Raw genomic sequence first — 13,419 nt, forward strand, 5'->3', positions numbered from 1 at the left:
CACATACCTGCGGACCGGCTGCAACTTCTGGGTCTTCCTGACGTAAGACCTGTGACGTGGATCGCAGAGACCTGCCACTTAAGCCTCTCTCGGTGTGGGGCTCAGGGAGCAGAGACAATAATTTTCAGGGCCAGAGTCTTAAAAATCTTAACGCTTGGCCAAAGAAATAAGGCTATTTTTTTTAATGTGTGGTAATGATGAATATACACTTAGATATCAGGGAAATTATTGACACATTATCAATGGTGTGTATTATTTAATGTTGTACAAAGACTCAAGCGATGTGTTTTATTTGATAAAACTGTCCTCTAGGACAGTGGTCCCCAACCTTTTTTGGGCCACGGACCGGTTTAATGTCAGAAAATATTTTCACAGACTGACCTTTAGGGTGGGATGGATAAATGTATCACGTGACCGAGACAAGCGTCAAGAGTGAGTCTTAGACGGATGTAACAGAGGGAATCTGGTCATTTTTTGAAAATAAAACATCGTTCAGACTTAAATATAAATAAAACAGAAATAATGTAAGTTATTTATTCTTTCTCTGCGGACCAGTACCAAATGGCCCACAGACCACTACTGGTTGGTGGCCCGGGGGTTGGGGACCACTGCTCTAGGACATAGGCTTCTTTGTTTCTATGTAACAGCGGTTGCATGTAACTTGAGAAGCGTTAACAGCACATTTGATGGCATTGATCGTTTATTAAGTGGAACTATGTTTGCCTAAAAACTATGGAGCATAAAAAAATCAAATTGGTTAATTTTTTTTTGGGGGGGGGGAGGTGAGTTTTAGACATTTAACTTACATGTAAAGTTTGCTCTTCTTTTTGGTATTTTGGCCCATCTTTTACCTCCGTACCAGTTTGGTAAGTGGGAGCCAGAAGTGCCCCGGACACACTGAGTGTTACCGAGGCTCCCAGGCAGGGAGGGGCCTGTTGCCTCTGCCCCCGAGGCTCCCAGGCAGGGAGGAGCCTGTTGCCTCTGCCCCCGAGGCTCCCAGGCAGGGAGGAGCCTGTTGCCTCTGCCCCCTCCCAAAATAACATGGGGCAAGCGCGCCACTCACCAGTGCCTGGGGGTAATCACACGTTGATTTTATTGAGAAAGGGAGCAACACTATACTTATGTAATAAAAAAATGGATCTGACCTACAGCTTCCCTTCTCCCTCCCCAGCCCAGGAAGGAAACCAAGCTTCAACAGAACATTATTTTCACGAGCATATCTCAAAGGTGCTGAATATGTGGGAGACATAAGGAAACATGCATCACAACTACCATCTGTTTGTCCTTCAAGACTTTATTGGCGCCATATAGAGAAGAGTGCTAGGGTGAACGTTATTAGAGTAACCTTGCTCAGTGATATTAAAACCGATTAAGGACATTAATGTCTAATTCCTAGCTTTGGGAATGTTTGTAGTTTCCCTGTTAAAATAGGATGCGGGTTTTGGGGTTGAGTAGATCTATATTTTATCATGTTAAGGAACTAGCCACCTATACCTATTTTATTGAGTGCTTTGGTGTATCTCTGGTGATTCATGATTTTTTTTTTCATTTATGAATATGATTAATTTTAGGTATAAGTTTTTTGCATATTGAACCATCCTTGTATTCCTGGGATAATATCTACTTGATTGTGGACTGTCATCCTTTTAATATGCTCCTGGATTTGAATTCTATTTTCTTATGTTATATTTGGGAATTCTGTTTGATTTTCAGATGTGAGACTGTGTGTGTGTGTGTGTATGTGTGTGTATGTGTGAGTGTGTTGTCTTTTTGGATTTTGATACATACTATTCTATCTGCATGAACTCAGTTGGAAACCTTCCCCTTTCTATGCTCATAAACAATTTCAAGTGTTTTGAAGTCACCCACTCCTTAATCGTTGGGTAGTGTTTTCCTTTGTAACCCTCTATACCTGTGTTTGCCTGAGAGACAGTTCTTTGACAACTTTCTCTGTACCTTCGGCGTCCTGATTAGCTTTTCTAGCTTCTGGGGTGGATTTGGTGATTAATGTATTCTTAAAAACTCATCTAGATTTCCTAATTTATTTGCATGGGATTTGACAAAAATAATCTCTTTCCCTCTTGATATTTGTGGTCATTTCCTCACCATGTTAATTTGTTTTGATTAAAAAAATAAATGACACATTAAAAATTTTCTAAAGAATGTGTTTTTGTTTTTTTGTTTTTGTTTTTAAAAAAACAACGATATAAAAGGGAGATTTTCTTTTAATGAAAACTTCAATCCTTCCTAAGATGACTGTTATGGTACCCAGAGCTTTAGAGGACACATTTCCTTTCTGATGACCCTCTCCTCTTCGGACAGGTCCCGAGGAGGACAGCGAGGAGGAGGACCCTCCGCCGGAAGGCCGGGACCCTGACGTCTGGCATGTCGGTTTCAAGATCTCCTGGGACATCGAGACGCCTGGTTTGGCCATCCCCCTCCACCAGGGAGACTGCTATTTTATGCTCGGTAATTAGGAGGGTCAAAGCCAGACTGATTGTCATGTTGTCTTAAGTTGGACACTACTGGGTCGGTATTTTGAATCTGTCTTTGGAAACAAACTTCTTATGTATCTTGTAGGGATAACGAAACTTATACATGTATCTAGTTTGTGTGTGGGAGACACTGCTCATTTTCTGTGAGGGTGACTTTCCATTCCCAGCCTGTGTGGAGTTCTGCAGATGTTCTGAGCAGATTTCAGGCGTCTGTCAGAGCCGCGAAATCATCTAAATCAGTTTATTATTGGGGCGTCTTAATATCTCCCTATGTAAGTCTTTAGAGAGGATCCCCCCCCCCCCCATTTGAATTTAGTTGACTCTCAGGAGCAGCTGAATGGACAGCGGGGCCTTTCTCTGCACTTGTCAGCGAGCACTTCCCCAGGCAGTGTTTCCTCTGTGGCTGAGCTCGCCGCAGCCGCAGCCGCTGTGCACTTTGTGGCGCTTGTGTTTGCTTCTTGGCTCCAAGTTTGTTGTGTTGTGTTTGGGTGTTTCATGTTTTTTGGTTTTTTTTTTTTTTTTTTCAGTTTCCTTTTCTCCTTTCAGAAGTTGTCAGGGTGTATTCTCTCCTTGGCCATGGCCGCTGATCTGTCTGGGTGTATCTCATCTCACACTCACCTGCTTGCGGGGTGGGCTCCGTGCGGGTTTCAGAGCCAGGCAGCCCCAAGGTGCAAACCCAGGCTTTAGGATTCGGCCATTTCCCAATCCGTTCAGTGTTTGTGGAGGGCGCCCTGTGTTCTGCATGCGGCATAGCGTTCTGGAGACCGGGGGATGGTCCAACCTCGGTCCTCGCCTTCTAGGAATTCGGGGCTTGCAGTGGCTGTGATGGCCGTCCCCTCATGGAGTATTTCCCCAGCTCCAGTCATTCGCACACCTGCTCCGAGGGTCCTGCCGAACCCCCGTGTTACCTTGCTGTCGCTGTGTCACCTTTCTCTCTGAAGGAACTCACATTTCCTTTCTACTGAAATGGATTTATTTTAGCAGGAGGTTCTGTATGACTGTTTAAAGTGAGAACCCAGTATCCCTTGCCATAAGTAGAAAGTTGTATAAAACTATCAAGGAAAACACTATTAAGTGTCTGCTAATTTCTTTTTTTTCTGAGGATTCCTGAGTCTGAGTCCCATTCTGTCCTTGTTAAAAGGGGAGTTTGTAACTGCCAGGGAGGAGTTAGCTGTGTAGTGGTCCCTCTTTGAGACTTGCTGCTTGATGTCAGCGGGAGGATTGGGAGGTCGCTTTGTAGGGAACGACCCCCTCACAGTGGGATTCCCTGATACTTAACGTTGGGTCCTTTTCCCTCTTAAATTCTTCTCCTGGCTGATTCCTGCATCCACCGAACACAGGCTCCCCGGAAGCCCTAAATCTCATCTCCCCTTTGCACGTCGCTTTACAGTTTACGAATCGGTTTCACGTAAGCAGTCTCCGTCAGCCTCCAGATGGCCTGTGACGGGGAAGGTGCAGAGACTGTTCTTTCCTTAAGTACTTTGTCTAAGGTCGCTCAGTGGCTGTGAGGTGGATCGGGGACCCCAATGTGTTTCAGGTTTCATATGCAGATGACTTAAGACCATTCAGTTTAGGATTTTTTTTTTCTGGCTTTGTGATGGTGCGAAAGCAAAACCATAGTGGGAATTTTTAATTCTGAGCCTCCCCCCCCCCCCCGCCCCCCAGTGATGTGCAGGACTGTCCTCTCGTGATGCCAGGCAGCAAGACTGTTTTGTTTTCAGGGTTAAGTTTATACCTTCCCCCTTCCCCACCCCCACCCCCCACCCCCGCCTCAGTAATGAAGTTTCTGTTCTGAAGGTTTGGCTCATCTTTGAGTGTCATTTGCAGGTAAAACATTATTATTTAGTTTTTTAATGTGCAACCGAGATATGGATATTTACCTGGAGTATAAATAGATATTACTTTTCCAGCTAATAAATCGCTTTCCTTTGGATAGTTTGTTCCCGAGTGTCTTTTAGCAGTTTGTCTCTGTAAAAGAAATGGGAATGGTGCCGTTTTTAATAGCTTTATTCATTTTCCATTTACAAAAGTAGCAAAAACACATTCGTAAATGTTCATCTATTTTCCATTTGTTTATTAACAGCTCATGTGTTCTTTTCTGATTGAAAAAGTAATCTATTCTTATTCTAGAGAAAAAAAAGATTATAAAATTCAGGTTCATGCCTGTTTCAGTATATTCCTTTTTAGTCTTTTTTTTTTTAACATACATATGTCTGGACTGATAGCGGTACATGAGTAGCAACCACACTTATTGGGGACTCATAGCAAATCAAGCATTTTTTAATCCTCTCTATAATCCAAAAAAGTAAATCTTAACTATAGTGCAAAAGAAATTTTTTTTTTTGGTATTTTTCTGAAGCTGGAAACGGGGAGAGACAGTCAGACAGACTCCCGCATGCGCCCGACCGGGATCCACCCGGCACGCCCACCAGGGGCGACGCTCTGCCCACCAGGGGGCGATGCTCTGCCCCTCCGGGGCGTCGCTCTGCCACGACCAGAGCCACTCCAGCGCCTGGGGCAGAGGCCAAGGAGCCATCCCCAGCGCCCGGGCCATCTTTGCTCCAATGGAGCCTTGGCTGCGGGAGGGGAAGAGAGAGACAGAGAGGAAGGAGGGGGGGGGGGGGGTGGAGAAGCAAATGGCTGCCTCTCCTATGTGCCCTGGCCGGGAATCGAACCCGGGTCCCCCGCACGCCAGGCCGACGCTCTACCGCTGAGCCAACTGGCCAGGGCCGCAAAAGAAAAATTAAAGCTAGATTGATATCGTTATTTCCCGTGTAACTACTTGGCTAGTAAGAAACACGGTCTGGAACTTGTCATTGTATTCCACTCTGACTCTGCCACCGCGTGTTGGGCCAGCCCCCTACCCCCCACCTGGGCGCTGGGCCCTGCTCTCGGCTTCTGTGCCCACCACCCACCATGATGTCCCTGCCTCCAAGGCTCTGGGACTAAACTGTTTGGGGAGGGAAGAAAAGGTGACGACAATGGTCCGTTTGCTTCTTTCTTTTCCATTTCTTTTTAAAGTTACATTTTTAAAATTTTTTCTTGCCTTGGAAATAGGTTAATAATGGAAATGTTAAATAATCACATTGTTCTCTTGACTTATGTTATAATGCATATGCACTTTAGAGTAGACATTGAGTCCCTTCAGCAACCGTAGGTGATAAACAGGAGAAGTGGGTGTTATTTTATAGCCGAGACATGGTATCTATTCCTGGTTTCCCCGTACTTGCCTCCAGGTACCCGTGCGCTAGCTGGTGTGGGTGAGCTTACTGTTGCAGGCCGCCCACAGCACCGTGTCCCCAAAGCTGGCATCTCAAATATATATATATATATTCTTCTTAAGATGTCATATTGGATTTCTAAACTGAATTTCCCTCCATCTCCTCTTAGACCAAACTTAACCAACCAACTATCCAACCGAACAACCAACCAACCAGCCAACCAACCAACAGAAAAAAGCAACTGTGGTTGAATGCTCCCTTTTCTCTTGGCATTTGCAAATCCAAATACTATCAGGAGCCCCGTGGAGGGACCTCAGCCCTGCGCTGATACCTGAAATCCAAACTCCACAGCCCTCATGGAAAGGAAACAGTTTAGCTCAATTTATAATAATATATGGGTCTGCAGAGGAAGTGCCGGCCGAGCCCCGCTGTCTCAGTGCAGACTCAGGGGTGTCTGCGGGGGCGGGGGGGGGGGCGCGCCGGCGCTCGCCGTAAATCCACGCTTGGGCCACGAGCGACGGTCCCGCTGGTGGTGCCCGGGGACACGCTTCGCTGCAGTTGTCACGACATTACTTTGAAACTGGAATCTTTGCCCTAATCTCAGAGTTAGACATGACCAGATTTGCAAACAGATTTACAATTTTCACTAATTTTCCAACCAGGACTTCAAAACACATTTAGAGGGGGTCAAAAAAAAAAAAATTAGCCTCTGGTCTTTTCCAGAGCTGGATGATTTACTTTGCCACAGATGTTTTCCATAGACGGGAGGTGACCTGGGACCTAGAGACTTACACGGGCCTGGAGACAAGCTGGTTGTTTGTGTTTGTTTGGGTTTTTTTTTTTGCGGGACAGATTATACAGTTCAAGGGACATCCACCCAATTATGTGTACTAACCAGGAGCCGGGCGTGGGGGGTGGGATGTGTCAGGATAAAGGGAGAGAGCTAGGTAACCAATTGGGGCAAGTCCCCACCCCCCATTATTATGATCACTTTTCAGATGTCACTTTTCATGACTCCGTTTTCTCTCTTGTATTTCCTTGAATCTCCTTCGCAACTCTATCTGTTGTTACACTAACCACGATCAGCTACTTCAAAGCCTCAGTTTCCCAGTAAAAATTCTACTGTGGAAACAAAAGAGAGAGAAAAAAGCAATATAAATTCGAATGAGTAGTCTTGCTCGTTTATTTATTTATTTTTTTACTGTACCTCACCAACAGTTTGGGGTAAAACACAGTAAAGACCGTGGGGTTTTCTGTCAAGTGACCGGGTTCCAGAGTCGCCGCACCGTCGGTGGGGTGGGCAGGGTCAGCACCTCCCGGAGTCTCTGCCTCCACGCCCAGACGAGTGCTGACGGTCCAGTCCTCGCCTCCAGGGTGACCGTGCAGCCGGAGGGCGGTCCTCACCTCAGGGGTGACCGCGCAGCCGGAGGGCGGGGCGGGACAGCTTTTGACAAACCACAGTTGGGATGCGGGGACCTGTGGAGACTGGGATGCGGCCATGGTTGTTGGAGAACCAGTGAGGCGAGCAGGTGACGGCAGAGTGCCAGTGTCTTCATCCTGTGTCCCCTCCAGCTTGGCCGCTCCGTGTCCCACGTGTGAGTCTCCAGAGCACGCCCAGGAATCCCCGGGCAGGGAGCTCGGGCCCCTGGGCGCTTGAGGCCGAGAAGAGTTCACCGCTGGCTGAGTTGAACCGGAGCCCTGCGGCGACCAGGTGACCATGGTCGTACCTTGGTAGAGGCTGGGTCGACTCATGGAGCCTGGTCAGTGTGTTTTTATACACGAGGATCTCCATCTTTGAAATATCTATGGCCCAGAGCGGCCGGGCCTGGAGCTCTGTGGACGGCCGATGTGCCGGAACCTGACAACAGGCCGTGCCTCTGTTCGGGGCTCCCGGGAGCACTGAGTGGGGTCTGTGGTCCCGTCAGGGGGAACACCTCTGTTCGGGGCTCCCGGGAGCACTGAGTGGGGTCTGTGGTCCCGTGGGCAGGGGGAACACCTCTGTTCGGGGCTCCCGGGAGCACTGAGCTGGGGTCTGTGGTCCCGTCAGGGGGAACACCTCTGTTCGGGGCTCCCGGGAGCACTGAGTGGGGTCTGTGGTCCCGTGGGCAGGGGGAACACCTCTGTTCGGGGCTCCCGGGAGCACTGAGCTGGGGTCTGTGGTCCCGTCAGGGGGAACACCTCTGTTCGGGGCTCACGGGAGCACTGAGTGGGGGTCTGTGGTCCCGTCAGGGGGAACACCTCTGTTCGGGGCTCACGGGAGCACTGAGCTGGGGTCTGTGGTCCCGTCAGGGGGAACACCTCTGTTCGGGGCTCCCGGGAGCACTGAGTGGGGTCTGTGGTCCCGTGGGCAGGGGGAACACCTCTGTTCGGGGCTCCCGGGAGCACTGAGTGGGGTCTGTGGTCCCGTGGGCAGGGGGAACACCTCTGTTCGGGGCTCCCGGGAGCACTGAGTGGGGTCTGTGGTCCCGTCAGGGGGAACACCTCTGTTCGGGGCTCCCGGGAGCACTGAGTGGGGTCTGTGGTCCCGTGGGCAGGGGGAACACCTCTGTTCGGGGCTCCCGGGAGCACTGAGCTGGGGTCTGTGGTCCCGTGGGCAGGGGGAACACCTCTGTTCGGGGCTCACGGGAGCACTGAGCTGGGGTCTGTGGTCCCGTCAGGGGGAACACCTCTGTTCGGGGCTCGCCGGGAGCACTGAGTTGGGGTCTGTGGTCCCGTCAGGGGGAACACCTCTGTTCGGGGCTCGCCGGGAGCACTGAGTTGGGGTCTGTGGTCCCGTCAGGGGGAACACCTCTGTTCGGGGCTCCCGGGAGCACTGAGCTGGGGTCTGTGGTCCCGTGGGCAGGGGGAACACCTCTGTTCGGGGCTCGCCGGGAGCACTGAGTTGGGGTCTGTGGTCCCGTGGGCAGGGGGAACAGAGGCCCCTGGGAGTGGAGTGGAGGGTCCTCGGGGGCTGCGGGTTGAGCCTGCGGCCTCTCCGTAAACCCCCCCGCGGTCCCTAGGTCCTGTCCTCATTTAGACATTCCATCCAAAGGAAAAGGCTTGTTATTTTTTCCCTCTGACCCCATTCCCTTCCTCTCCGCAACCTCTGACTGACCAACCGAAGTAAAAAAGCACCTCTAATTTACGGCTTAATCATAAATTCTAAATAATTATGCTTCATTGCCTCTCCTGGGCCGTGAAAGGTAGGAGCTCTGTTCTGCTTTCCGACGAGGCGAGGGAATAATTCAGAGCGGCAATAAATTACTGCTCCGGGCGGCCGCCGGTGAGCTTGAGGAATGGCCGTTTAAGTGGAAAGTGCTCGAGCAGCCAGACGAGCACCTGTCATGTTTGTTTTCGCTCGGGGAAAACGGAGACAGGACAGGATGGTGTCGGGCCCCCGTCCGAGGTGAGCCCGCGCGGGGCTCCCGGCCTCCACGGTAGCTGCTGTGCTCCTGCTCGCCTTTCCGTGGGGGCGAGGGGGCATCTCTCCCTCCGGAAACCTCGTCTCTGAAATGTGCCCCTGAAGGCTGACACAGTCCAAAGTGTGCTCTCTGACTCGGCCTGATGTGGAAGACGCCCCGGGGTCAGGAACCTGCGCGTAGCCCTGGGTGCCCGAAGGGGCCGCTCTCCCTCACACCTTCTTGGCAGGTGCGGGACTGTTGGGCATGTCCCTGTCCTTCGTCTTGAGCTGTACTTGGAAAGGCAGGTGAGGACTCCCCGCTGAGGGCCGGGCCCTGTGCTGGACGCTCGGGCCGCTTTTATTTATTTTTCACGCCAGGCCTATCAGGTCCAGATTCCTCCCCCTCTGGTCCCCCTCCCCTCCCCTCCCCCCCAGGAAAGGAAATTAATGGGACGTGACTGCGAATGCGTACGTGGTTTCCTTCAGGGGCATGGGAATACCTTAAAAGTAGTTTGTGTGATGGTTGTACAGTCCCATGAATGTGCAAAGAAGATTCAATGAATTATATACTTTCAGTGAGCGAGTTGTTTGGTGTGCAAATTGTATCTCAGTAAAACTCTTTGTAAACACAGAAATTGGGGCGTAGAGAGGTAGATGAAAGGACGCGTTCAAAGCGACATGCTTGGTAACTCTTGTGTTTGAACACAGGTGTTTCTGAGACAAAACCCATTCTTTCTTCTGCCGAACTATGCTCGCTCTACTACTTATAAGTCATGGAATCTTTTTTCTTTAAAAATGTAGACAAAAATAATTGAATGAGTCGTAGATGAATAAACGTAGTCTCGTTGTAAAGGATTCTAACAATATGGAACTCTAGAGGAAATGAAATGTGGAAGTATTCCGTTATTTCTCTCTCCTATGTGGTCCTTTTGTAACCATTGACATGAATATAGTTATGTTAATGTATTTACATATGTTAATATATGTTGCTACTTTAAAAACACAAAAGGGACTTTAATATATAATATATAGATATAAATATGTAATTACTATGGTACTGCCTTTTCCCCCCTCTTTATTTATTAAAATGTCCTAAAGATCTTCTCATTTATATTATTGTTGGTATAATAATAATAATATATGTACTAGGAAATATGAATTCAAACAGTTGAGGGTGATCTATTCAATAAAATGGTCAGTGACGAAGTCTCTGCACCTCACCCTAAGGGAAGTAACTGATTTGCACCATATTTGCGTTTTATCCTTTACATGGTTGCCCCCTTCCCTCTGACCCACATGCTCAAGGCCCCTGTGTCTTCGTCCCACGACGCTGAGCACGATCGTTTTCTCCAGGAGGAAACGTGGACTTGGCCGCTGGCACTGCCTCTCACCCTCGCTAACTCTGGTCAGCTCACAGTTTGTTTTTAACCGATCAGCTTTATAAGCGAAGCATAGATGCTCTCTCTCTCTCGGCTTTTCGGACGCCAGGCTGGGAGTCAGAGCTCTCTGTCGGCTGTAGCATCACTTTCCCATTGTGGAAGCTGAAAATGTTTGCACACCGTTCTGTCGTTTCCATCGACGGCCTCGCCTGTCTCCGGACACATTGGCTCTGAAAGGTGAAGGCCCGCATGTCGGTGCTCAGGCCCCTGCCTCTCCTGCAGAACCAGAGAAGGTGACGGGGCCCAGAAGCAGAAGATGCAGCCCACGGCCACCACTACACCTGTGTCTGTCAAAGGGGGTGTTGTCCGTGTCAGGCCCAGACCCTTGTCCTTCATCAGAGGCTCAGGGGCGTGCCACGTGGGAGCTGGCTTTGTAGTTAAACCCCGACTTTCTCAGGTAGCTCCCCCGCCCCCCGCTGGAGTTCATAAACACCTCTCTTTAGTCTTCTTGATAGAAGAGCCATGCTGTCGTGCTACCTCTGTGTCACTAGAGGTCTTATCATGCTTATTTAATGTTTGCAGAAGTACTGGGTCCTTCAGACCCGACCGGCGTAGCTGGTCATGCTGAGCTTTCTTCTCATTGCGTTCCTTTGCTGATCCCATCGTTCCTGGGGTCCCCTCTCTTCCTCTATCTGCTATATTTTATATTCCCGAAAATTTGTAACCTCTATAGGACCTAACACAGTCCTTTGGATGTGGTCGGCGCTTTCATATGTAATTAAGGACTCAATGAGTGAACAAATGAACCAAGGATTAGCTTTAAAAAAAAAAAAAATTATGGCCATATGTTTTAGCCATCCAGGAAAAAGGAAATATTTATTCTGTCTTTGAAAACCCCTGGATGGAAAAGATTTTGAAGTCCTTCCCCCAAACAGAGGGCCGTGCACCTGATACTAGGGGCGCTGCAGAGACACCGTTCGGCCTCTTCCACGGAGGTCCATTCCTTCAGTGACCAACGCGTCAGCGTCTCTCCTATCCAGCCCACGTCCCCATGGGCTGGCACCAGATTCCTGCAGAGACACCGTTCGGCCTCTTCCACGGAGGTCCATTCCTTCAGCGGCCCAGCGGCCGATGCTTCAGCGTCTCTCCTATCCAGCCCACGTCCCCATGGGGTAGCACCAGATTCCTGCAGAGACACCGTTCAGCCTCTTCCACGGAGGTCCATTCCTTCAGCGTCTCTCCTATCCAGCCCACGTCCCCATGGGACAGCACCAGATTCCTGCAGAGACACTGTTCAGCCTCTTCCGCGGTGGTCCATTCCTTCAGCGTCTCTCCTATGTAGCCCACGTCCCCAGGGGACAGCACCAGATTCCTGCAGAGACACCGTTCGGCCTCTTCCACGGAGGTCCATTCCTTCAGCGTCTCTCCTATCCAGCCCACGTCCCCATGGGACAGCACCAGATTCCTGCAGAGACACTGTTCAGCCTCTTCCGCGGTGGTCCATTCCTTCAGCGTCTCTCCTATGTAGCCCACGTCCCCATGGGACAGCACCAGATTCCTGCAGAGACACCGTTCGGCCTCTTCCACGGCGGTCCATTCCTTCAGCGTCTCTCCTATGTAGCCCACGTCCCCATGGGACAGCACCAGATTCCTGCAGAGACACCGTTCGGCCTCTTCCACGGAGGTCCATTCCTTCAGCGGCCGACGCGTCAGCGTCTCTCCTATCCAGCCCACGTCCCCATGGGACAGCACCAGATTCCCCAAACTGACGCGGTGCCTGGGTCCATCTGTACATTCTCTTCCGAATCTTCCATGAGCAAACCAGCAAAGGTAACAGGCATGGGCTGGTTTCTCTGAAGCAAAGGGTGCTGTGTTAACTCTGAGTTGTGAGACCCTTTCCTTCCCTCCTGTTTCATTCAGAGTCTTGCTGTGTCAGGCTAATTCTGCCTCTGGGTCCGGGGGGTGGAGTTTTTTCCTTTGGCTGGCTGCCCTACTGTGCTCTTGTTGGCTCAACTACCTGCAGAACTCCTAAAAGCAGGAGCTGCGGGAGAGAATGTTTCAGGCTTTTAACTTGATTGCATAGCCTGTGTTTATTCTTCGCCATAAAGACGGTGGAAGAATGACCACGGATGAAGCCTTTAAAAAGAAACAAACAAACAAAAAAAGGATCCTTATTGAAGGTTTGAGCCCAAGACTAGGCCAGGATTTGACTTTCCTAAATCAGTTAGTCCCCGTGCGTGTTTCAAGCCCAAACCATATGCTCCATGATGGCTGATTCATTAACCTCTTCCTGAGGAGTAATCCTTGTAGGCTCAATGAACATGTATAAAAGTTTTTAAAGCTATAAATTATAATCCTTGGTCAATTCACTGTAGTGGCTTTGTCCTAAAATTCTTTCCTAAAATTGGTCACAGGTCACAAACCTTTATCTCTGTTCATGCTGTTCCCTCCACCATGTCATGCTTTTGCCTTCATCTAGGTATATGTATAACTCACCTATTTAGAGAGGACATTAAAAAAATAAAAAGTTAATATCCAAAATGGCGGGGATACCCAACCACTCAGTGTGAACGCCATAATTCTCCCCTTCGGACTAGAGTGATTGATATAGAAGTCTTATCTAATCTACTAGAGGTTAGCTTTTAGGGAGTCACTGCTATGTTGTGTATATTCTTGTACTGCACACAGCACTCAATGCCCTAGGCATCACAGGGACTTACCACGTGTGGGGGAAGAACGTCCTATTTTCTCCTTAGACGTTAGCCGGAAACCATAGCCATCTTCCTCAATTGCCGATGGAAAATTAGATGCGAGGTAGGAGTGGGAAAAGAGGGAACTCAAAAGGTATATGAAGGAACAGAACTTATAGGCTTACGTGGCTGCTTCTGTTTCATTCATTGACTTTATTCGGGAAGCTCTGGTTCCCACAGTTCACCGAAGTCGTG

At 49.5% G+C, this 13,419-nt stretch overlaps 1 protein-coding gene across 2 annotated transcripts in view; it reads left to right on the plus strand.

Annotated features, from left to right (window-relative positions):
• The window catches only part of FTO (FTO alpha-ketoglutarate dependent dioxygenase), a 345,609-nt gene that overhangs the window by 114,583 nt on the left and 217,607 nt on the right, over nt 1-13,419 (plus strand). For both annotated transcript variants that reach the window (XM_066348254.1, XM_066348255.1), the window contains one exon: nt 2,323-2,469. In XM_066348254.1, the coding sequence (XP_066204351.1) occupies nt 2,323-2,469 (147 nt within the window). The remainder of the gene's footprint in view (nt 1-2,322; nt 2,470-13,419) is intronic.

The sequence above is a fragment of the Saccopteryx leptura genome, chromosome 9 (assembly GCF_036850995.1).
Source record: "Saccopteryx leptura isolate mSacLep1 chromosome 9, mSacLep1_pri_phased_curated, whole genome shotgun sequence".
Classification (NCBI taxonomy): Eukaryota; Metazoa; Chordata; class Mammalia; order Chiroptera; family Emballonuridae; genus Saccopteryx; species Saccopteryx leptura.